Source organism: Manacus vitellinus, unplaced genomic scaffold, assembly GCF_001715985.3.
Source record: "Manacus vitellinus isolate BGI_N305 unplaced genomic scaffold, ASM171598v3 scaffold_12_pilon, whole genome shotgun sequence".
Classification (NCBI taxonomy): domain Eukaryota; kingdom Metazoa; phylum Chordata; class Aves; order Passeriformes; family Pipridae; genus Manacus; species Manacus vitellinus.
The window spans coordinates 16,495,464-16,522,069 of NW_021938949.1; the positions used below are offsets into that span (position 1 = coordinate 16,495,464).

Below are 26,606 nucleotides of genomic sequence, written 5' to 3' on the forward strand. Positions count from 1 at the left end.
TCTCTGTGGATTTACAAAAAAGCGTTTGATGGAATGTCCCAGTGAAAATTCTTTACAGGAGAGCTACAGAGACTGGAGAGGATGGTAAGAACACGGTGACAGATGCAGGGATGCTTCCACACTGGGGAGTGCTAAACTGCCTGAGCCACTTCAGGCTGGAAGGAAGGCACAAGGTACAGAGAGATGTGATATTGGAGGGGATCAAGTGAGAATGACAGAGATCAGACAAGACATATCGTTGGTGCTTCCGTGATTTAAGACCAAAAAGGCAGAACAGACAAAAATAAATACTCCTTCCTACAGAGCTCCCGGCCAGGGAATGTTGTGAAGGGCAAAACTGGGGATTGCATGGACCCAGGGAGGAAACATCCATTTCTGTTACTAACATGATGATTTGAGAGCAACCCTTGACTGGGAAGTCCCCAAACTATCGATGCAGTATGGTAAGATAAGGGGAATATATGAGCAGAACCATCCTATGCTCACACCTTTGTTCTTCCCTAAATGTCTGTCTCTGGAGATAATACAAAGACAGTGAAGCAAGCAGACCTTTTGCTTGAATCTGTGTTGCAGATTTTATTTTATTTATTATGATGGGGATAAATAGATTGTAAGCTGACTAAAGAACAGTCTTACAAAGAGGCTGTGGCAAGTAATACGAAAAGGGCGATTATATTTCTAGTTGTCCTGAAATTCAGGGTTGGGTCTGATTCTGTCATTGCTGAGATTTGCAGCCTAGGAACAAATTAACTAGGGATACAATTTGTGTCACCTAAAAAAAATAAAGGCAAGATGAATCCTACAGCAATCCCATGGACACCAGCACGTGTAGGTATCTGTGCCTAAAGTGATGAACATCATCATTAGAGTACAGTGGTAAGCACTTCTTGGGAGATTACATTGCTCCTCCTATGGGAACCAACTGAGCCCTCGGATTATGTGTTTTCCTCATTGGCCAAAGAGGAGTCTGTGTAAGATTTTGCAATTCCTAACACAGAGGCCTTAATTTGAAGAGAATAATCCTACTTTGACTGTGCTTCTTACGTACGCTGTGACACAAAATCTGGGAACACTGGCATTACAGAGCAGAGATTTTTCTGCATAACTGAAAATGTGAGCTGGTCTGATAGAGTTGTAAGAACAGTATTACATTTTAAAGAAGGTTAAAAGCACAAGATGCCAAGGCATAAAGCTCTGTGAGGTCACAGGTAGTTACTAATTGCAGGGAAAAGAGAAGCACCAAGTTGGGACCGGTATTTGTCTGTGGGGTGACTGTGAGCTGCCAAGTGCTGCCATATAAAGGAAAGGTGTTATTCCAGGGAAAAATCAGCACCACAGTGCAAGGCACAGGTGACACCTGTGCCTTTTGTTAAGGCCACATTATGGTAGGAAAAAGGGGGAGGTGAAATAGATGCAGAGAAGGATTGCCGAGGTAGTTAAGGAAAAGAGGATCTCCTTCAAGGAAAGAAAACTGGCCCTCTTCAGTATAACAGATTGAAGAGCTAGAGGGGATGTGGTGATACCTTATATATATATGAAAAAAAGAAAATAATATGACTTAAGTAACTTCTCATTGGGGGGAAAAAAGGGTGAAAATCCAAGGATGGGCTTCCCGGAGAATGTCTCTGGACCTCACCTCCACAGAGGGCAGTGTGAGCAAAGGAAATCCATGGGCTGAAATGGGTGCTTCTAAAGCCACAGGAAGAACTGTAGGAGAGAAGAGGAATGTTCCTGGCATGAGGGAGCTCGGAGCAAGTCCTGCCTAGCTGATTTGTTGGTGTCTTAAGGAGGTCTGAAAGGAGGTGTCTCGCCTGGCCCGCCCGGCTCACGCCGTGTCCGTGTCCTGCTCCAGGGTGGCTGCTGGTCACCAGTGGGAGCCAAGAGAAAAATAGCTGCTGCCTCAATTCATGTCACACTTTCTGGAGGGTTTTATGCCTCCTTTAAAGCATCAGAAATTGGCTACAGGTGGAGGCAGTGTGTGAGGAGGCTGCTTTGCTGCCACTGACATTATTACAGCTCCAGTATCTAATTGGTATGGCTGCTCATGCACTGAACATTAAACTGATGATCTAATTTGGGATCAGAAGGGAAATCTCCCTCAGGCTAGATAACAGGGAGAGTAACAAATTTTTGCCTTCCTTTGCAGCATGGGGAAGGATCCGTTTCAGAAAAGCACTTGTGAGCTCCTCCTGACAAATCCCTGGTATTTTGCTTTCAGGATGAGCTAGGCCAGGCCATAGGAATTCACAGATTTATTCGTGTTCCTCACCATGTCTCTTGCTTTCTTCCCATGGTACATGATTTCTGTGGTGGTGATTGCTTTATGGTAGGCATTCAGGTTTTTATAGGATGTTGGGGATATTTTGTGTCTGTGGTGCTCTGGGAGTTTTGGATTTTAGGTCCTCCTGATCCTGCTAGACAGACTCGTTGTATGAACATCCATCATACATAAATTGTGGATATAAAGTCCCTGCAGGCTGAGCCTCATAACAGAGCAAAGTGAGGGAGCAGGCAGCTAACTGCTCCTTATTTGATATGTTACTCTACCTCACAAGCAAGCACTGTGTTGTTTTCTCTTCGGATGTGTCTGTGCTCAACCGTTTAACCCAGTAGCCTTAAACGAAGCATCTGAGGAGTTCTGTTAGTTCCCTGTAAATGGAATAAACTTCAAAGTGCTGGAAGGCTAACACATAAGTGCCAGATTTCAAAGACAACTGAGATGCCTTACCCCGGTGTCAGTGCAAAATATGAACAGTTGCATTCAGGGCTATGGAAATAAATACGGGATGGAATACCAATCATTGTGGTATCCCCGTGGTTTTTAAACAACACCAGACTCAATCCTGATTTTAAAACTTTCCTTATATGGGATTGGAATATCTGGCTTGATGACAGGTCTCAAAATGGGGATGTATAGGTTGTTTTGGTTTAACCTCAGCTGGCAACCAAGTAGTGCTCAGCCCTCGCTCACTGGGATGGGGAGGAGAAACAGAAAAAGGTAAAAACAGTGGGTTGAGATAAGAACAGTTTAATAATTGAAATAAAGTAAAACATAACAACAACAACAGATAATAAAAATAGAGAAAAAGGGAGAGAGAGGACTAAAACCCAAGAAAAAAGTGGTGCACAGTACAGTTGCTCACTAATGCCCATCCCATCCCAAAGTACTGTTTGGCAGCTCCCAGCAAACTCTTCCCAGTTTATATACTGAGCATAATATTTTATAGTGTGGAATATCCCATTGGCCAGTTTGGATCAGCTGTCCTGGTCATGCTCCCTCCTGGCTTTTAGTTCACCTCCTCTCTGGCAGAGCATGAGACACTGAAAAGTCCTTGATTAGGGTAAGCACTGCTCAGCAACAACCAAAGCATCAGTGGGTTATCAACTATTCTCATCCTGAATCCAAAACCTGTTCCAGAGACTAGGAAGAAAATTAATTCTATCCCAGCCAAAACCAGGACACCAGGGAATAGGGCTACTATCTCCTGTTAGTCACAAATTGATATAATATCATTCAGTGTTCTTGTTGGTAAACAAAATGGGAATATAGATCTTTGCTGATCTAGCTCAGAAATGACTACAGAAGACAGTGAGTAATAAGAAGCAGATGTTATTACTATGGAATGACATGGCTTGTAGGATAGTCACAGGCAAACCAAATTGAATGGGTTCCACCTTCCATTTGGCTACATTTGGTGGGGAAAAGGACTCAAAGCCATTGCACCATATTTCAACTCATTAGATTTGGAGAGACCAAAAAAACACGTCATACTGTCATTCAGCCTGATTTCACTGTGCATCCCCTGGGCAGACAAAAAACACTAAATGAGAATTTGTTGCAAAGTTTTTAGGGAGAAGCTTGGAAATAAAGTTCACAAGAGGAAATGCATTTTTTTTCCACTCGATTTCAAAAACTGGATTCTCTTTTGCAGTGTGCTGCTGTTCACTTCCTTTAAATGTCACAGAGTAAAGGTTAAAGTTATCTCAGTTTCCATACTCCTAGGCAGGGGCACTTGCCTGGAAAAACAGGACACCTCAAACCAAAAAGCAACTGAGCATCATGAGCAGGAAAGGTGGGATAAGGTTCTGGACTTCACTTGGAAACAGGCAGCCTAAATTGCAGTGGCTAAGAGGAATAGAGAGCAGACAGATGGACAAAACAGGGAAGAAATACTGTTATGGTGTTAACTGAGGAGAAGAAATACAGGCTGATGTAGTACAGGCTCTGACATTCAAGGTCCCCTCCAGAAATCTCTTTGCCTCTGCCCTACAGTCATTTGCACACCTTTCAAGCTGCAACCTGAGGACTCGTGTTCACAGCATCACATCCTGCCATGAGAGTAAGGCTCTGTCCTGGACCTCTTTCCTTCCATTTTGGCACTTGTCAGCTTGTGATGTCTTCATTTTCTGAAGTAATCCCATCTGTGAAACGGAGTTTCCTTCTTTGCTGTCAGACTTTCACCTCTGCCTGCCCTGCCCATGAACCTCTGGAGATAAAGCACAGACACAGTGCACATTCTCTGGCTGGGTGTTACCTGGACAGCAGCACTGGCATGGCCAAAAGAGAATCCACATTGATCCACAGCTAATATTTGGAAGGAGTGAGACCTATGGAACCATATTTCATCTATAATCAGGGCTTTAAGGTCTTATGGGTTATTTACTCCTTTGATCATTGTTAGTCACCAGCCTGGATGGAACAGCTAAAGCCCATGGGAGATGGTAGAAGGCATGTCATGCTTCACACAGTGAGGGATCTACATCAGCTGTATCCTCTGTGAAGAGCATCATTTCTAGTCTTTTACAGTTTTCTGAGCAACCCTGCAGTCCCACAGATAGTGGATTGCCCATAACTAGTTTGTTTTGGCATATTTACATTCCCACAGAGCCAGCAGTGTGTGGCAGATGGTCACATCTGGGGGGAGCAGGTGAAACCCTCCCCTTCCCATTCCATGGCTTGAAATGCTTCAAGCAACTCAGAGTTCTGTCTGCTTTAATGCTTTCCAGATTATGAAGTCAGCCCTAATTTGACACCAGAGTCATTGAAAACCTCTCTCAGCACTATTGTTTCCTCAGTTCTTCCAGTCGTTTAGAAATCCGAACTATTTTCCAGCTCTCCAAATGATAGATGTGTGTACACATCCATCAGGTCTTACCAAGATAATCAGCTGAATCTTGTGACTTGGCTGTGTTTCAATTAGACATGATTTGAGAGCAGCCTGTGGAGATGTTTGCTTTCAGATACTGGGCAAGATTTTTCACATCAGGGAGAGTTTCAGCGTGGAAAACGCAGTTGCCATGGCACATAGTGCCAGGCAGCACCAACCCCTGGGCATTCCCAGCTCTGCCCACACCCACTGCTCTGAACAGCTCTCCACTGCTCCCACCAACCAAGGGGGAACCCCACTGTGTGGCTGGGACCTTTCTGATGGAAATATCACCAACTTTTGGTGATTATTTTTTTTTTTGGTAGGGGAAAAGCACACCTGAAACAAAAAAAGTGGGAAACTTTAACTTGTCCACTTTTAAAGGCAGGAAGTTTTAAGGGTTTGGGTTTGCTGCAAGAGAACAGCAGTACAGCATTCAGATCTAAAAACAACCCCAAAGCCAAAACAGATTGTGAGTAAACTCAGCCTGAGAAACGGAACAAATTCTCATGTTATTTAGAAGTAGCAGAAATGTTGATGGGCAGCAGCAATGAGTGGCAGCTGCCAGAGGGAGAGAAAACAATTGTCTGCATCGTTCAAGACATATTTTAGTGCAGCTCTGTATAAACTTGTTTATTTTGCAGAGGAAAATATCACTCCAGCAAAATCAACAGGGTCAACTGGAAAAAATGTTGATTTTGCAGAGTAACACTTGATTTTTCATTAAAAAACAATTCAATTAAATACTCTGTCTGGGATCACTTTAATCAAAGTTGGAATATTTCAGTTGTTAATTAACCTGATAACTCGCTTTGAGTGAGCCCATTAGCCTGTATTTTCCCTAATGTAGTACTTTTTTTCACTGGAGTTGTAGTTGGAGTCCTCAGCCTCATCTAGGCTGGGATCCCTTGTGGGTTATAGCTTTTTTTAGACAAATACAATGATTTTACTCTCAGTAGATGATGTGGGATCTCATCAGAACCACGTGACTCCAGATATAATTGGAGAGATAAAGATTTGTTAGGGCCTATTGGGAAAAAAAAAAGGGGACCTTGTCTGTCACAGGCTGTGAGCCAGGGTGTTTCTAAAAGGGAATGTTGTTTAAATGAAACATAATCATTTAAATTTCCATCAGAAATGTACTTTTGAACTCGTAAAATTTTATGCAGAGTAAGTGAATACAGGCAGCTTTTTCTTTTTTTTTCTTTTTTCTTTTTCTTTTTTTTTTTTGTGAGATGAAAAGCAGAGTTATAACAGAGTTCAGTCAGAGCTACCGGATTTCTTTTAAGTCAAATTATTTAACTAGAATATCTTCAAACCGTGTCATTGGAAGACATACAAAGTAGGATTTTTTCAGAGTTGTTTTTATTTTGCTGCTCTGGTTATTAATGAGCCATTTATCCCTGGCTCACAGAAGAAAGAACTCAGGAACGTAGGACAGATAAGTGTGATCCAGGACATCAACTGCTGGTCCTTGCTATGGCAACAGCCACGGTAGAAGCAGAATATTGTCTTAAAGGCAAAGCTTTTTTAGGTGTTTTATTTTGCTCTCTTCCCAGTTTCCAGCCTAACCCACCAGGTTGCTGAGGTGTTCTCTGGCCAAATCCAACCACCTTTGGGCAGCGTGGGGGCCTGAAGACAGGAGCAAACAAACCACATATTTTAGGTGGAAAAAAGGGTAGAACACACACAGGTCTCACCAAGGCTTGAAGCCAGAGAGTTTCCAGTGAGCATGTTGAACTTGGGTGTTCAGCTGTGTGCTGGAGGTCAGACCCAGCCTCTGTGCACCTAGACCTGCCTTTCAGCTGCCCTGTGTAGCTCTCCAGTGGCTCCCTGGTGCCTTCCACAGGCCCACAGAGGAATGCCAGCCTGCATCCATGCTGGGAGCCACAGCCAGGCACCCCTGGTCTGCAGGGTGACTGTGCCCACAAGGTGTGCAGAGCAGAGCAGGGAAGGCAGCCCAGAGATACCCCACACATGAGACCTGCTGGCTCTATGGGACCCGTGGGCTCTATGGGACATGTTTGTCTCAGTTTTCTGGTGGGATTGAACCTGGGGGATTTGGAAAAGTCACTTCTCTTGGGTAGGTTTTGCTTTCAAATTACTGTTGGGACTAGGGAGGGGCAGCTGCCTCTGGACTCTGCCCAAGGAAGGCACGAGGAATAAGCATTTGCCTCCCACAGAGTCCAGCTGTCCAAAGTGTGTGTGACCCTGGAGTAGAGCTCTCCAGAGGAAAAGATAAGGGAGCAGCCCCGCTACCTCCACACACTAGGGAAAGGTCTGGGGACCTACCTGAGGTGACAGGACCCATGGGTGACCCCTCTACCCTGTGGTCCCATCCCTGGAGCAGTCCTGCTCTCACCAGCTCCTTTCCCTGCTCCAGAGCACAGCCCTGCCAGAGCAGTGCCTGCCTTGCACACAGCCTTCCACTCCTTCCTGAAACATTTGGATGTTGCAGACATGAGACAATTTTCCTGACAAGTACGTGCCACACACTCGGAAGGGCTGGAAGCTCTGGACTTCCCAGCACGTTGTGAGCAGCAGAAAGCAGTACAGAAGGATCATCTCCTCGTGCTGCCACAACTTTCTCTCTGTGTCCCTGGCACTGACACAGTGATCAAATCCACATCTTCCTGTAACTGTTTCATAAGAACACACAGAAGCCCAAAGCTGAGCTTTTTTCAGTGGAAACTACTGTGGAGCTGGAAAGCATTTGCCCTGCAGAGCTGAGGGATCTCCGTCAGCTGCAGGGCCATGAGATGGGAGAAGTCTGAGGGAACACTGAATGTGCTCCTGGGAAGCTGAGCCCAGGGATTTTAAGGCCCAGGGAACTTCTTGTCCCTTGACTGTTTGCTGTTGGACCCCTTCCCACGCAGGTTGGGCCTGTGTTCAAGGGGCAGGTGCACACACACACACACACACACACACACATACGTGTGAGCAGGCATGACACTAACGTGTCAGACCACACAGACCCACCAGAGACAGCTGTGCCTTTACCAACATCCACAGAAAAAACATCACCCTCATCAGCAAACTCTCTCCTCTCCCTGCTGTGCCTGAGCAGGTCTGGAGATCACTGCTGAAACATGCACACCCTGTCCCACTGGAGATGCACAGGCACATCCCATTGATGGTCCCTGAGATGTTTGCATGGGCTCTAAGTCTGTTATCCATATCAAGACCTCAAAACTCTTTCCCACCCACCAGCTCAGTCTTTCCAGATGTATCTCCTCCCACCCCCTGGCTGCTTCTGTTTGGATTTTCCCTGACAAGTTACAATCACACGTAGACATGCACACATACAGGATTGGATTAATTAATTAGGATTGAATAGAGAAAACCACAGGTAAATTTTGGACTGGTAGGATCCTGTGACCCATCAGCCCTTCTCAGGAAGGCCAGCAGAGACTCAGCTGAGCCCGTGCAGAGACAGTCTGGTCAGGAGGGAGAGTCTTTGCAAGAACTTGCATAGATGGTGTTTCTACCTCACCCTTGGGAAGACACAGAAGAAGCTGGTACCAAGTGCTTTGGTTATGGATCTTTAGGTGGTTGGTGAGTCTTCTCTCCTCAGCCTCCAGCAGCTCCCTGACACTGCTGAGCTCCACAGACCTCCTCAGGCACTGTTCACAGCCACTGCTCCTGCATGGAAGTGGAGAATTCAAGCCAGGTCATAGCTCTTCTGTATGTGAGTGAAGAGTAGGAGAGATCACTCCTTGGTTTTCCTCTCTGTCAGAATCACAGCCAGAAATGGGTGAAGGCAGGACTCTCAGAGGGATGAATCCTAGACACTCTTCTTGTTGCTTCTCTAAACAGCCTTTTCTGTATTCTCTGAAGACTCTCCAGGAGCCTGGTTAGGAGGAGAAGATGCATCTGGAAAAGGACAGCACAGCAGGATAAACTCTGCCAAGTCTAAAATTAAACTTAAGAGGGCTTAAGAGATCAGTTATACAAGATATCCAAAAATAACGTAGAATAAATCCTAAGAGGAATAGTGAAAGCACTGCTGACTTCTTCAGTCCTCAGTAAGATGCATGTCTGCATGGGGAAGTATGGATGTGATCTATAAATACCACCAGTGTTTACCACTGAAAATGGAGGAGGGGTTTCCAGTGCTCCAGCAACAGGAACAACAAAGGGAAGTGTCAGGAGCTGCTTGTGCAGTTCCTTCCAATGACCTTCAGCAGCAAGACAGGCACAATCCAGACATCAGCTGCTGGAAGTGAAGTGACATCCTCCCAAGCTTCCCTGTCTCCAGTCTATGCTCAGTCATTGTGCTAAAAAAGTCCAAAAGGGCTTTTTCTGGACATTCCAGCATTTTCTGTCCATATTATTTAAACTGGAGGCCTCACCACAGCCATCTCTCCTGGGAGAGATGGTGTTCTGGGCAAGCTGGTTAGAGGGAGGAGGAGGATGCACATTCCTCCCAACAGCCTGTGACCACACTCTCTCCTCCTGTCCTGCAGACAAGGCACCTGCAGCCAAACACCCTCGTACCATCAGCCCCCTCAGCACCCCCACGTGTCAGAAAGGCTCTGTGTCTGAAAGGCACCACGTACCTCCATCCTCTTTCTTCTCCTTCTGTAACTCAGAAAATTCTGGGAAGTCCAGAACTTCCAGCCCTTCCAAGTGTGTGGCACGTACTTGTCAGGAGAATTGCCTCATCAAAACATTTCAGCTCTCAGAACAGCCTGTGCAGTTCCTGCAGTAACAAATGCCATTCCCCTTTGCCTGTCTTGGGATAACATGGTGGAGAGTCAGGTATTTGTTAAAACTTTCCAGTACTGTGGTTTGGATTCACTGCAATCAGAGGTGAGAGGTGATCAGTGCTAGCCAGTTAGCTTGAAGTCAGATTAGAATAAAACTTTCTTAAAAATAATAACTCACATCTGGGGGAAGAAAAAAAAACCAAGGGGAAAAGGAAAACAAAAACCACACCACAAAACCAGACCCAAACCACAGATCCATATGGCTAGAATGAAAAATCCTGCTTAATCTGCTTATATCAAGTCCAAATCTAAAGGTCACTCTCCCTATATTCTCTTCATTTTATGTCAGTGCACTCCTGAAACACCTCATGTCCTAAAACTCTGAGGCTCTGGATGAGAATGTTTCCTACTTACAGCACAGTCTCTTTTATAGTCCAGAACTCTTTTATAGTTTTTATATTTCTCTGGATTTCTTGGTCAGAGGCCTAAAGTACAGCACGTGTGAAAAGAAATGGGGAGAACTGGGCTTGTTCACCACCCTAAAACCAGAGAAAGAATGATTAGAAATGTGCTAGAGCAGCCAGAGAAGTTCAGGTTGGGTATAAGAGGCCACTTCTCCAGAAGGGTGGTGCAGCCCTGGGAGCAGAGCAGGGGGGAAACTCCATGCTTGGAGACCCTAAATGGTGGGTAACACCATCCTTGAGGCATTCCAGGATTTGGAAATGTCACAGTTGACCTGAGCAGGTGTCAGTGACAGTCCTGCTCGGAACAGGAGGCTGGACAGGAGACCTGCAGGGTCCTGCCAACACAGCCCTTCTGGGCTGGTGTGAATTCTGTGATCCAGTAGTTGTCTTTCTGTCTGTCTGCCCCTAAACTTCATAACTTTTCCATCTGACATTCCTTCTGCTCAGTTAGAGCCTGCCCTACCAACCTCTTTGGCCACAGAGATGGTGCTTTGATAGGTTAAGTGTCACCTCCTTTTCTTGACTGTCCCCTGGATTCACAGACTAGAAATCCCTGCCCTGCCATGGAGTTACCAAAATGTTCATTTCAATGTCAAGTGAACCTTTTCTTTTACAGCAACTTGTACATAGACTACAGACTATGTACACAACACTTCTCAGTGTATTTAGCATAGGTTTAAAATGGCAAAAATCAATTAAAAGCAGTCATAATAGCATTATAATAGTAAATTGTTATGTCAGCACAGTCATCATTTGAATAGTTATGTTTATCTCAATTGTACCAAAAAAGACACAGAAAAATTAATATTTTACATTGGTGTGTACCTATACTTGTATTAAAACTAAGAAAAAATTACACACTGACTTTGCCATCACCATGGCATTTCACTGTTTATTCTTTTTTAATGGCTCACATTTCCTAAATCAGTTCTCTGACTCTGCAATTAAAAGTGAGCAAAGGTAATTAAAAAATCCCTAGTCCTTTAGCTGCCTTGTCATCAATTAAAGTCTTAAAGGGCAAAATGGATTCTCCTCATGACCCCTGGCAGGCCTGCTGAGCTCTGACTTCTCGAGTCAGGTGAGCTGTTGGGGACCTTGGAATATATCACACCAAAGGAAACACATGCCCTTGGTGGATGGATGCACCTGGGGCAGAGGAGTTATTTTATGATCTTTGCCTGAAGAAGTAAAAAGAAAGGTCCAAGCATCCACCCTTAGGATACATTTCCTGTTCAGAAGAAATAGGCTTCTCTGCAAAAATAGAGGTGGAGTCCTAAACAGAGAGAGTTTAATTTGCAGTAATAAGAGGATGGAGCAGCCACGAAGCAGAGGGAGTGGCACAGGCTGTGATGGTCAGAGCAAGACATTTGCCTGCTTTATAAACACTATTTTTTTAAATGCTCTGTGATTGCTTAACTTCTTTGTGCTTCAGGTTTTGTCTGACCTAGTCACATGTCCTGTCTGTGTATGAAAACCTCTGTGCCCATAGAATGCTCCCACCCACATTGGGGCACAGGCATTGTCCAGTGATGGGAAGCAGGAGGGCAAAAGTGTCAGTGCAAGAGGTCTGTGCCCTCCCAGGGCAGGGAAAACCTCTGTGGTGTTTTTCCCTGTGTCACTCCATCCGGAGGGCAGCATTGCTCCTGGCCTGGGGAAAGAGCATCACTGACCCAGCAGGGGCTCAGACAGCAAAGAAAGCTTTTCTGCACGACCTGTATCCCACAGTCCTGATGAAGGGGCTGTAATCCTAAGGGAGGGTCCAGCCCTGTGAGCAGGGTGGGTTTGGTCAGGATGGAAGCACAGGGGAATGTCTGCCCTCAGTGTGAGACAGCCCTGGGGTCCTGTAGAGACTGGGGTGGGAGCAGTGGCAGGAACCCAGCCCAGAGAGGGGGCAGAGCAACACCAGTCCACTGCTGACTCCTAAAACGATCCTTTTCTTTTAAAGGTGAGAAGTGTCGAAGTTTTATTGACCTTGCCCCGGCTTCTGAAAAAGGTAAGACAACACAGCCAAGGCTTCTTCCCACTGTACAAATGGCATCAGTGTTGTGCCTTGTCATGCTGGAGTGCCAGGGGACACATCAGCACAGCAAGACCTCCATGTCATCCCCATTACACACAGCCAGGTGATAAAAACACCCAGGGTTTATGACAGCTGATTGCTCAGTTTATGCAGATCTTATGCATAAGATTATTAAGATCATAAGCTCATAAATTAAGATCATTCTTTGATCTTAATTCAGATGATTTTTTTTCAAGAAAATACAGATTTATATTGTAATATAGACACCTTTCTTTCTCGTGTGAGAAAGGACGTGCTACATGGTCTCCTCAGGCCATGAAGATATTTATGGTCAGAAGAATGCAGTCACACAGCACCAAATATCTCCTTGTGAGAGAGGCAATCATCTAGATGCATGTTTGTTTGCTTTACCCTTTTAAAAAATTATATGTTCAAGTGCACGGAGGCAGGCTGCAAACATTTTTCCTTACCCTGTTATTGGAGTTTAACTAATTAATTATTGAGAATTATTTAATTCTCAAAAGCAATTTAACCCATATTTTAAAATGGTATCTATAAGGAAAAAAAAACGTGTAGAGTTGCATTAAACTGGGTGGCTGAGCCCATCCTGTTGCCAGCTCCAGACAGAGCAGAGCACTCTGCCCACAGACCATGAGGTGCCCAGTACGTTTTGTGAGATCACTTGAGACAATCCCAAAGCATTTTGGGCACAAGGTGCCTTCATCAGGTGTGGTGGAGCAGCAGTAAGTGGCGGAAGGAACAATTGTTCTGAGTTTGTCTGAATTGCTGATCCGCGGGAAAACGGAGAGAAAGGCAATTACCATTAATAAAGCAGAGGGTATTGCAGTGAGAGGAACAGTCACAGGGAGCCTCTGTGAAATCCATTGTAAGCAAACCCAAATAAATTATGCACATAAGGGAAGAACAAGCCTGGGATTACTGCTGCTAATGGGCTCCGAGTTAAATCTCACACACACAAATGGGACCTCGGGGCATAACTGCTCTTATGAAACCAGCAGCTCAGTACCCAGCAGCAATCAGAAAACAAACTGTCTGCTAGAAAGCATTAGAAAAGGACTTCAGAGCAGAGCAGAGAGCGTGAGGACTGCACACATCTGAAAGCTTCACCTTTGTGCAAAATGCAGCAGGACATTTTGTCCTTTTTAGTGCAGCTCACAGAACAACAACAGGGATAGCAAAGTTCTGGAAAGTTCTGTGCAAGGACAAGAGTGAGACTCTGCAGCCTGAGGGAGAGACATGGGAGAGGAGATATAGTGGACAGTGATAAGGATGTGAGAGGAGCTGAAGAGGCAGCCTGGGTGTTAAGATCCAATTCCTGAGTGGTTCCCCACGGCGCTGCCCAGCCCAAGGACTGGTGGGCACAGCAGGGCACCCTCAGGAGACAGACTCACAGCAAGCACAAGGTGTCTGTTTTAAAGGCAGTGGAGTGGTTTTTTGCTTTCTCCATTTTCTGTGGAACTTCATTATGGTGCATAATGCTTGGCTCCAGCACCCACACACTTTCCAAAACAGCATTTAGTGCTTTACTTTTAGTATTTCTTTTGGTTGTGTGAAATGCTGTCAGCAATTTTTTTTTTTTCCACGAGAATTTTAGAGTTGCTGCATGATGTCAGTGCATATTTCTAGACTATTCTGTTTTTCTTTTTTGGAGGAAGGAAGGCTCCTTTGGTGTTGTGTTATGAAGAAAATTGTGTCTATGTCTGAAGTCTTTGCATGGAGCTGTAAGGCATATTGACAGAAAGAGAGGGCAATGCTGTGTCAGAGATGGAAAGTGCTGACCACCAGACTCACAAACAAAGCCAGGGTAAATTCCACAACTGTAAATCAAGTTGGACACTGCAACATAGTTAATCTGAAATTTTCACCATCAGTCTTGTACTGTAAAGAGAAACCCTCACCACATGTGAGGAGAAAATCGTGTATCAACGATGTCCAATTTACTTCCACTGAAGAATTCTGTAATTCCTTGAGTTAATCTGCTCTTTTCCAGTTAGAAAGAACTTCTTATTCCTCTAATTTCTTTATCCCCTCACTCAGCATTGACTTTAATGGTCAGAGGCTTATCAGCTACTCAGTTCCACCGAGTCCTAAGACAGATTCTTGATTCTTCTTCCAAGTAAATGAGATAGGATAAAATACAGTGAATAGCAAAATTTGAGTTCAGTTATACAAACAATGTGGGTTTCCCAGTCCATTGTGTAACTGGGAAATTTTGGACTAAACTTACCTTCACAATGAGACTTCAGCTTACTCAGTTCCTGTACATATTCTTGGATTATTCAATATTCTTATATATTCAACAACCAAAAACTGGTTGTTCCAGGTTTTGATCATCTGAAATATCTCTATAGTGCATGGTCTGTTACTGCAAACGAGCACTCAGCTTCCCAAAATTTCCTTTTCAGTTGGTTTTCCTTGATACAAAGAGCACCTCTGCCTGTCTGACCAACTTCTAAGCCAAAGAAGCCTCTTGAAGCCTGTGCCTACTTCTGAACACGTCACATTCCACTTTCAAGACATCCTAAAAAAAGGCCTAAGAACAAACTTAGCCTAATTGTACAGCCCATCTCTTCCAGAATCCGTTGCCAATTAACACCAGGACAGTACAAAATTCCTCCATGGTATTTAAAATAGAGTCTTAGCATAGAAAAACCAGTCATCAAAGCTCACAGTAAATAAAATCATCTATGGTCAGGTCTAGTTACATCCTTATCACAGATCTTGCATTCATAAATGAAAAAGTGTCTGTAAAAATCTGATAGTTTATGGCTGAGCTTCCCATCTTTATCCATTAGTGCTGATCTCCAGCGCAGAGTATCTCTGATCAGTTATTATACCCTTTGCATATATCTCACCAATGACATCTACTAAAAGGAGGCAGCAAAATTTGGGGCAAACAGACCCACAGTATGGTATAAATAAGCATTTCCAACCCACACTAGGAGAGCTTTTTCCTGCATTTAAGGCAGCTGCCAGCAATCTGTCAGAACCTCGTAAGCCTAACATTGAATTTATTAGCTGTTGCTGGTTCTTAGTGCCAAATCTGCTTAACAAAATCAGCTTCGTGATGGTAGATAATAACTAGGAAAAAACATTTTCCTGTGACAGTTTGCATTTGCTATTGATAAGAAATGATAGGGCAATAGCTGGTTACAGGATTTTTAGTGGACTCTCACAGAGCAGATGTTGGGTTCCACAATGTATGTTCCTTTCTAATTTTCATTACAGTTGTGAGCTGTAAAATAGCGAGTATTTCCAGAAGGAGTTGGAAGGAAACTGTCACAGTAGGCTGGACCTGATATTTCAGTTCTGAATTGCTTATGGGATCTTCTACTCAAAACTTAATCAAAGTTTTGCTCCTCCTGAGTATTTTGCTGCCTGAAGAGAAGGGTAACCCACTTAGTGAGGGTCGTTTTTGTCCCTCTTGTGGTGCCCAAACCACTGAGTCTGGAACACACCACCACACTCCTCCTCCCCTTGCACCTTCTGGGTGCACCTTCTAGATCCTCTTTCCCATTCCTCCAAATCTGTGCCCAAGAGAACTTCCAAGAGGTCAAGGAGGATACACTCAAAAGTAAAAAACCCAGGCCAAAAAATTATGTCTGGAAATCACGGCACCAGAATGGAAAGCAAAACATTGCAATATGTCCCATGAAATGAGCTGATAAATGGCTTCACTGACCACGTATCAGGCAGCTGGATACACACAGAGGTCTGTTCCTCCCCTGCCCAGGGCTGTGTGGGGATTCCAACTCCCCATCCTTCTGTAGTGCATCACTGTCATCTGTCAGCCACAGGGACACAGGGAGAGGTAGAGGATGAGGAGTCCTGACCAGCCCAACTCCTTGTGTAAGTGAAGGCTGGGATGTACACAGCAGAAATCAGTTGGAAGCAGCACTTGTGCTGGAAGCATTTTGCTGGAGAAGAACAAGGGTTTGCAGGAAATGTGATGCCCCTGAGAGTTTTTGGGATGGTGCTTTTGGGGGCTGTGACTCAGGCACTTTCCAAACACCTGGAATGCTCACAGCATGCGTGGAATTGAGGTGCTCTGGCCCAAGGAGCCCTGTTCCCAAGTTGCTTTAGGAACAGGCTGGAAGCTCAGTGTTGGTTTAAAATTTAGAGATGGCCACAGCAACACAGGGCAGGATTCACAGGGCAAACTCCTTGCAGGTATTGTAGAACCTGGTCTAAGTTATTCTAATGCTCTGTTGGACCTCTCTTACTTCAGCTGTGATACCTGTGGAATAATTCCCACGATGAGTGGCGAACCGGCAGCAACTGCCTGGATTGCACTGCTTTGTCCTTATTGATGGGGAAATCCACAGGCATAAAATTAGCAAGACTTTTTAGAGACCACAGGCAAGGCTAAACCTTGCAGAAGGAAAATGCTCATTGCTAGTGAGCATTTAACAGTCCGAAACATTACAGGGGGCTTTTTAAATCAGAGGCCGTCCTGGCAGAGGTAGGAGATGTCTTCTGCTTGTCCTCTGCACAGCTCATGATGGTGCATCCTGGAGAGACAGAGCAATAAAAATTCTGCATTGTCTAAAAAGTAGCTGGCAAAGCTGAGGTAGCACATGGCAAACAGCAAGTAAACAAATCAAGTCTCACCTAAACACAGCACAGAAAAAGAGAAAACCGAGCCAGTTCTGTACATGCTCCTAAACCAGCACTTCAAGAGCAATTAAGGAGAAGGGAAACTAGATGCCTGATTTTAATGGATACTGACATATTAGGTGTACCAGAAATTTGATGGGAGAAAGATAATTAGCGGGACATTAACGTCTTGGTGCTGATTACCCTGAAAGACAAAGCAGATGTCATGTACTAAAGCTGAATCAGAATAACAAGGTAATGTCATTAATGAGCAACACAATCTCTACGGATGGATTCCATGTTCAGACAAAAAATGCAGAATGATATTAGTGATCACCCATTGGGACAGTTTCACAGATAGCAGGGGTAAACTTGATAAGGTGTAAGGACAGAAAACAAACCAGTAGTAGACTGTAAAACCCCGTGTACAGACTGAGAAGTGCAGTGCTAGGTATGATGCAGAGACTAAAATCCGGACAGACTTCATGAGCATGGAAAAATTAGTGGGAAACTTGTTAATCTTGACTTACTCCTGAGTGAGGAATCAAAATGTAGGTAAAGATACCTTGTATGGGTGACCAACAGACATTCAGTATCCTTCAGAAGCAATAGAGGGATTTTTTTTTTTTAAGTTGTGAAGAAGGAAACCCTAGAAAAGCGAGAGCTGATTAAAATACATTAAAATGTTCAGCTAAAAGGACAAATGAAGCTTGAAAACTTTAAAGCTACTGGATATACTGCAGGCCTCTATCTTTGTGACTGAGAGCAAATGGCAGATAATATTCAGTGTTGATAAATGTAAAGTGGTGAACACGGAGAGTCATCCTACCTTTACATATATAGTGATGGGTTCTGAATTAGCTTTCTCCCCTCAGGATAGAGTTCTTGGAATGATGACAGACACTTCTATGAAAACATTAATTCACTGCTCTGCAGAGATTAAGATGAAAAGAAATATTAGGATCATTGTAGGAAATAAAGAACAAAACAAAAAAGTCACCATGCCACCACAAGTATTCATGATGTACCCACCTGCAGCTCTCTGGGAGCACCTCTCATCTCTCCCCTGCCAGCCCCAGCTCAAAGTCATGACAAAATTTAAAGAGATAAAGAGAAGAGTGACAGTTATGGTCAAAAATAGGGAAATACTTGTTTGTATGAGAAGGACAACGCAGAACAGATTCCAGGCTGGAAAAGAGACAGACGAGACTTGTGAGAGCCGAGTTAAAAAACAAACCTCCTTTTTTGTGTGCTGGGGAGCTGTTCCTGAGAAGAAAAACAGAGGAATGATTTTCTAAAAGGACCACTTAGAGACCTGCATCCAGTAAAAAGAAATGTAGCTGGGTCTCCCACAAGAATTGTACACTTTCCAAAACAGTCTCTACATTCTTGAATACTTCCTATTGCACATTCTTCATATATCTGCAATAGGATAAATCCATACCTACATAGACCTGTGCACTTGTCTTAGGAGACCTATGATTAAGTATGCAGGAAAAAATGTGTTATTAGTATTTTATCTGTGTTTTCTTACACATGTTATGAATCACTGAAGTAAGCTTTAAAAGCTAATTAGACATACAAAGATGAAACCATCTTTGAATAGCAGAATTCAAGTTACATTCCTAATTCCTAAAAGGAAGAAACAGTCTTGCTTTTCCTGCTGGTGATTCCAAAGACATGGGGGACACTGGTCTGAACATCATTCATCTCTCAGCCCATTGCTGAGGGCAGAAGCACAGCACTGTAGGTTTTCAGCAGGAATCATTGATCCCAAATATATTTAGTAAGGCAAGTGGACATAAGGATAGTCCCAATTTAGAGTGTTTTTCATCCTTTTTTCCATTCTATTGTTCTACTCATTATATTACTATACACCAGGAAAAAGGGAATATGGTTAAAAAGATATTCCCCAGTCTGCTCAGTACCATACACGGGATCAAGTTTGCTCGATGCCAGAACCATCAGAAGTCACAGAAAACACGTCATCATGTAGAAAACAATCATTTTCTGATTCACAGCTCTGCCTCACCTTTCAAAATAAAGAAAGCAATGAAGAACTAAAGCTATAAACAAAACCAAACCAGCTGGCTTTTCCTCTCTCCCCTCAACACTTTCAGGGCTTTATCACCTGCTTTCTCACGTTTGCAAGCCTCAGTCTCTTGGCTGGCTGCCGGCCCTTTTCCTATCTGTTTTACAGTAACAGGGAGCTTTAGGTATCTCTGATGGCATTCAGGATCATGAAGCTTCCCTTTTTGTCTCAGAGTTTCTGTGGTCTCCTCTCCTCTCAGTGTTTCCACGTGGCAGCAGGAGAGGAGCAGGCAGATGGTGTGGCACGATGTGACGGCATTAACCAGCAGACGGGCTGACTGCTCAGCGCTGAGCCCTGACGCCAGACACAACAGCACGCTCGCTGCTTGTTCCTCTCACCATTTACTGATCACTCCAGTACTTCTGCCCTGCAATTCCCAGTATTGGAGCAGTGGAGATGAGCAAATTGCTGAAACCATCAGAATGCCACTGGAAGAGAAAGAGTAGGATTTGCACGGAGCTTGTCTTGCTGCTTTTCCCGAAAAACATGCACGACATTTCTCAGTGTGTACCCATTTGCCTTAATTTTCCTCTCTTCTCTCTTGCACTGAATGTGAAGAGGAGAGATTACAGTGAGTTCCAGGTGTCAGTTCCAGCATAGCCACTAGGTCTGGAAAAGCAGAGCAGTGTCAGTCAGAGCCCAGAAACATAAGGACAGTAAATACAGACCAGGAGGCACATGAAGATAACCTTTTGGTGCTAGAAACATGAACGAGGGTAACAACTCCCCCATCTCACCAGCTATTTCAGCGTGCATGGACACCAAGAAGAACAGTGAAATATTTTTGCACAAAGAAGAAATAATATCTGCACCTTCCATGCAAGCTCACACCACCCGAAACCAGGTTTTGCCCTTATACATGGTCTTTTTCCTCACAGATGTTGGATGACATCTGTCTGGTTGACTTGTCACAGCCTTCTGTGTTTTTTCTGTTTGGCAGTTTAGGGATCTTGGGGACCTTGGGGACAATGACTGTGAACCAAGGGCTGAGAGGAGCACTGTCTTCCCTGGGTAACAGCATCAGTGTCTGGGTTAGCAGCATGCCAGTGAGGAGGAAAGAAGGACTCACACTCTCCAGGACAGCGTTGCTTAGACACTGATGTCTCCAGCTGCTCAACAGTGCAGCACCCAGCTTGTCCTCCAAGTGCTGTTCTCTGGATTTCTTCCCAGTCAGGGGCAATAATCTCAGCAGTTATTTAGGAACACACCCTGCTCAGCTCCACTGCTTCAGAAGTGACAGAAGGTTTTTTTGTCATATGATGAACTGTGATGCAGAACCCCCCCTAAGCCTCTCCTTGCTCGTCCCAGTATTTGTCAGACAGATCAAGGCTGAACTGGCAGAGGGCTGGCTGGAGATGATGTCTCAGGGTGGCTCAGACAGACTCCGACCCTCAGAGCAGCCGAGTGACACTGAGTTACAACGAACGTGGCAACTCTAAACCTTTGCAAGATCTCCTTGGCTGCCTGCAGCATTGTCCAGCAGGATTACCTGCTTGGGGACACAGTGTGACAGCTCAGATGAGACTGCTCTGGTCAGACCCTTGAGCCCCTCAGCCACCAGGGCAGTTCTGCTCTTAGAAGGGCTGGGATGAAGCAGCCACAGATCCTCTTCCTCAGGGAGCAGAGGCTGAGCCAGTAGGTGTTTCTAAGGAGGATGAAATCCCACTGAGGCATTCTAAATATGAGCTTACCCCAATTAGGAAGCTAATTTTCTGTCTGAAAGAGCCCTCAGAAATCAATACAGATTCCAGACCATTTCTTCTCGGGCATTGCTCAGGAATACTGGGGTTTCAGCAGTGCCACGTGGTGTGGCAGGTAATACATTCATTTATGGGTTTATTTATGCTGGCATTATTTCCAAGCCACTAGCCAAAACGCATGACTGACATTTTCATGCACACAGTCCCTGCACATAACACAGTTAACATGACTCAGCAATCTCCTTCAGGAATAGCAATATGATTTTCCCTGAAGAAATCCTTTAAGAGCAAACAGCTCATGTTTATGGATTAAAAATGCTTTGAACTCTCACAGCGATTCCTCTGTTGGCCACCTCTTCAGTGTTGCCTTGAGAACATGCACTAACACTGGATCTTTGACTGTCATTTTCATGGCCTGACCAGCCTGGAGAAGCACCAGGAGAGGATTTCAATATCGTTATTTCATCTGGAGATAGGACCTCACAATCTGGCATCAAAAAATGTTGGCACAGTGAGCTGGCACCAAAAATCAACTATTCTGATTTACTGACAAGTTATGCATCCAACTCCATGGCTGCATGTGACTGTAGGAGGTAGGAGGTATAGATGTGATTTAGACTCTCCAGAACTGCCTTGTTGGCTGCATTCATCTCAAAAGCTCAACAGTAGTTGAAATTATGGAACATTGGGGTTCCAGAAACAGCAGCAAATGCTTCTTTATCATCCTACACATAATCCCATTCAGATGTTATCCAAGTTCTTAGTGTTTCAGTCCAAATTGCTAATGAGCCTGAGAATGGTTTTAATAATGCAACACAAGACAACTAAGAATCATCTTTGCATGTTGTGGGGAAGGAGCACAGAAGAACATGTCAGGCTTGGCATTCCTCAGTTTAACCAGAGCTCTTTCACAGAAAAGTTGGAGTCAGCAGCTCTTGCTTTTTTGTGGCAGGAAGGGGCAGTGGATTTGAACAAGGAATGAACTTCAGGTATCAAGCAGTCAAAATCAGCTAAAAACTCCTGGAAGTCATCAACCACACTGTTTTTTGGGCTCCTTCATCAGGAATTCACTGAAAGGTGGTACAACGCCTTGAGTTCTTCTGAGCAGAATTCCTATGATTTTGTTTTCAGAATTCCTGTTTCAAAGGAAACTCAGAGTTGGAGATCCCTGACTCAGAGTGCTCCTTGGTGGGAGATGACAGCATGTTCATTTAGAGTGCCTTCCCCGGTGATCAGGGCTGACTTGAAATGATTTCAGGTTTTGTGAACAACTTTGTGAGACTCATTGCAGGCTGAGGTGAAGCTTCCTCACCTCACTGTCAGAAAAATACCCCATTTGTTTCGTTCTTTCAGGACTGTCTGACACATCCTTTTGTTAACACATTGTCTCAATGTGATCACCAGCTTTTGCAGGGTGTGCTCAGAATCTATAAATCTTCTTTCAGAATGTTGTCGCTGCCCTTCACTGCCTGACAGGAAGGCAAAGGGCTGATCTCAGATGGTTCATGATGGACTTGAGTGTCTAAAACCTGTGGGTAACAGTTATCCCTTCAGTCACAATGAGAGTATGCTCACTTTGCTTGGGATGCTGGAAAACTGATTTCCTTAAGATTTAAAAATGCTGCTGCAGTGGCTAAGTCCATAAGGAGGTGGCACTGATGGTTGTCACCATGAACTGCACAAAGACAGTCTCTTAGCACATTGATGAGTAACAGACAAAAGCTCAGAGGCACAAAGAAGCTCAGTAATGTCCCAGTTGGCTCACCAGTCTTCTTGTGAAATCAGGATCTCTGGATAATGGCAGAAGCACAGATGAAAAACATGCTTTCACCAGGGCTGTGTTTTCATTTTGGGCAAAACTGGTGATAACATAGAGTACAACCTGCCTTGAGATACATGATATGAAGGTGATATGATTCCTTCTGATTTAGGAGACCTATGATACAAGTTGACTTATGTGGAATCTTTCAGTGAGTCACAGCTTTGCCATCTCAAGTTCCAGATGAGCAGCTCAGCCCAGGTCCTGTACTTCAAGTTCTTTTGCTTCACAAGGAGCTTGTCCTGAAGATGGTGACCCCTTTACCTCCAGGAACAGCTTCACAGTCTGTGGTGCTCTGCTTCAGAGCAATCCCACCTGTGACACCCAGCATGATGTCTGGGGGGCAGGAGCAAAGATCCAAAGTGTCCCCCAGCACACAAGAGTAACTCTGTGTGCTCCTTGCACACGCTCATCCTTGTGAGAATGTGTGTGCAGGAGTGCAAGTGAAACCAGTTTTGATTTAGTTTTGTTTGAGAGTCAAAGACTCTCCTTTCCTAGGAGGTCTCACGTGGTGGCCACAATGTCACCGCACTATGTCACGCAGTGAGAGGGGGTGACACACACTGGTAAGTGCTGCACATGGTGAGGAGGAGGCAGGGCAGGGCCTGAAATCCCTCTGCATTAACAAGGAATGTCCTTGGGACAGGAGGCACATCCCAGCTGAGCTCTGTACCCAAACCCACAGCACCTTCTCTGCACACGCAGCAGTCGGTTTGATGAACAGGCAAGGGAAATCCATAGACAGAATGAAGACCAAAAAAATGAGAGAAATCTGGTGATTTATAAGAATACATACAAGATACAGGCCATCCAGGTAGAGCTCTCCAAGTGAATCAACTGCTGACTCTTGTGAAGGAAAGATTTTTCATAAAAGCTGAGTTAGGCCAGACAGATCCCTGGGGCAGAGGACACAGGCTGGAGGGAAGTAAGACAGGCAGAAAAGGTGACAGCAGAGAAGATTGGAAGAGAGAAAAATCCTCTGGAGAGCTCTTCCCTGTCACCTGGAATGACTGAGGTCTCCTCAAGAGAAGGAGCTCTCTACTTTGCAGGAAGGAGACTGTAAGATATTGTAAGTGGAAGTTATGCCAAGTGACTGCCTCATGAATCTCATGTAGAGAGAGTAGCAGTGGGAGATCACCATCAGCACACAACAGAAAGACACTGCCTCCTGAATTAATAACCTGAAGCAACTGTTCTGCTTCAGGCAGCCACAGGAAGATGCAAAATTCAGATACAGCTTGCATTTTCTGGGTGTTATTATTTCAGATGAAATTCAAAATCAAAGCAGGCAGAACAGGACATACTCAGAACTATGCAAACACTGCATGTGGGACTTGCCTTTTCCCCACATTAGGTGCATTTAAAGGAGGCTCAGAGCAGGTATTCAGTGTACACCATGAAATAAGACATGAGAATTAGACACAGAGTTCCTTTGCAGACAGGAACAGGAAGAAAGAAAAAAGAATAGGCTATGCCTTCCACAGCAAACACAGTCTTTGTGTCTCATTGGAAAAAGGTTTTACAGGAGAGTAAACTCACATCTCCTTGAGCTTTTCATCATCTCCTTGCAAGGTTGCCCTGCTGGCAAAACCACTCGTATCCCAGCCATGTGGAAAGGGAAGCCAAAGCACTCCCTGTGACACCAGCCACACAGTCAGGTGTTCCTCCTGTTCCTTCCTCCTGTTCCTTTCTCCTTCCCCAGGCTGACAAAGGACACCAGCCAGGCCCACCCCCAGCTCACCTCCCAGAGCCCTCCTGTCCCTTGAACATGCACAAGGCTGCCTTTAGCCATGTACCCTCACTTGCTTTTGGGACACATTAACCCTGATCCTCCCACACAGACATGTGTGCATCTCTCCAGCCTCCTGTTCTGCCTCAAGCACACTACACTCATGTCTGCAGCATCCAGCTTCAATCACTGCCTCACAGGTGTGCAATAGGTAAAACATGTACAAAAGCTGGGCACATCAACTGCACCCCCAAGCCATCAACCAACCCCCCCTAGATCCCTTCTGCAGGGGTGCAATCCAGCCTCCTGTCCCCAGCCTATAGGTACATCCAGGATTGCACTGTCCCAGGAGCAGAATCCAGTATTTGTCCTTGCTAGATCTCATATGGTTGGTGATGCACTCATGTCTACCAATATCTCTTCAAGTCCTTTCCACTCTCAGGGCACTCAATGTCTCCTCCTGATTTCGTGTCACCAGCAAACTTCCTTAAGCATTCACTCAGCTCCTGAGTTGGCCCTAAAACTGAGCACCACTAGTGACAACCACCAGCCTGATGTTACCCATTGACTACAACTCTTTGAGCCCAACCCTGCAGCCAGTTATTCCCCCAAGGAAACAGAGACAGAGCCACCCCACAGTTTTGAGCTGCAGACCCTATTACAGCACTGTCCCAGTGTACAGATACCACCAGTGGGTATCCTCCAGAGTTGAAACAGGGCAACAAACACCTGGGCAGGTATGTTGTGTATTAATCTTTCAAGTTGGGGCTGAATGAATCAGAATTCATTAATTAGGGCTGTCAGCTGCCTTGGTTTATGGGTCAGGTTTTCATAATCTAATTCTTTCAAACTCAAATCATTTCATCATTCTCTCATCATAGAAACTGCTGGTTGTGAGAAAATGAGGCAAAATCCCTTCTAAATCCTGCTGTATCACAGAACAACACCGTTGCTCTCTCTCCCTTGTATTTCTTTTTGGAAGAGTGTGCCAGTTGCCTGATACCACATTGACTAATAGGACTGAGATAAGCAGCTGTTTGCTGTTGATAGATGCAATATTGCACATACAACCTCTGTGAGCAATTAAAAGGTTTATTTATTGCTATCTCTGTAGTGTGGTTTAAGAACTCAAAAGGTCAGATACGGTGGCAACAACAACTAGCTCATATTAATTAGATGTAATTATAAAGACAAGTTTCCAGAAAAAAAAATATGAGCTGGGATCAGCCTGGTCACCAAGAGAACACTCAAATATTTGATAAAAGTGAGACTGCATATCTGGTTTGATAAGCTCAACTGTAGGCATTATCACACATGTGCTCTTACAGTGAGGAGAGAAGGTATTAATATAAGTGAAGCCTGGAGCAGTCTCTATGGTTACAGCTAACATTTTCTAATATAAGCCATTGTCTTCAGATGCTTAACTTTCCATGTTTCAACTGCTTAGGCTGAAATTTTCCATCACTGCTCATTGTTTCCAGGTGAATTCTCTAGCAATCAGGTTAGCAAATGTACTGGAGAATTCTAGCAGATTCTCATGCTGAAACAGCAATTGGAAATCGGGCAGGGACTCAATATTATCATCTGTTCCCATCCTCTCCAATTTACCCCGTGGCTTGGTGACTTTAAAAGACTCAGCAGATCCTGCTGGAGGTTTTGTGCTGAAATTTCCAAATGTGGCATCTGCTGTAGGTGGATCAGTCCCTGCTGGTCACTGGCACATGCTGCCAGACCCACTGGCCCGTGCACACAACCCCAGAGCCCCACGGAGCTCACACGGGGCACCACAGCTCTGCCCTTCCTCTGAGGGTTGTCCCCAGGGGCTGAGGGAACAGAAGCCAGCCTGAATTTTGTATCTGCAGCTCTTCAGCTGAGCAGGTTATAAATAACTGTGCCCCCCCTGCTGTAATTGTGGCAGTTCCCAGGTTAGTCCCAGCAGCACGGCCCCATGCAGGGGATCCAAACACCCCGGGGCAGAGCAGTCATTCTGCAGGACACCAGTTCTGTGGAAGAGTTTCTGGTAACAGCCCACCAAAACTACACTGGGAGAGGCAATTTAAAACTTGGACTGAAGACATTTCTTAGAACAGCCCTGTGAAAAGGAGGCATCCAAGCCTGTCCAGCTCCCACCGGTGCTGTGAGGTGCTCTGTGCCACAGCTCTGTGCCATCAGCTCCGTGAGTGCCAGGCTGTGCTCATCCAAACCATGGCACAGGGAGGGAAAGTGAATTCTGTATGTTATGCTTTGGGGCAGAGGAGCCAAGAGGTTCCTGGATACACTCAAAGAGGTTCTTTAGTCAAACTGGGATC

General features: G+C 44.8%; 1 protein-coding gene across 1 annotated transcript in view; it reads left to right on the forward strand.

Annotated features, from left to right (window-relative positions):
• LOC103763162 (germ cell-specific gene 1-like protein) overlaps window positions 1-26,606 on the forward strand; it is a 59,398-nt gene that overhangs the window by 17,191 nt on the left and 15,601 nt on the right. Inside the window, exon 2 of the mRNA XM_029957854.1 lies at window positions 12,266-12,313. Coding sequence (XP_029813714.1) covers window positions 12,266-12,313 — 48 coding nt within the window. The remainder of the gene's footprint in view (window positions 1-12,265; window positions 12,314-26,606) is intronic.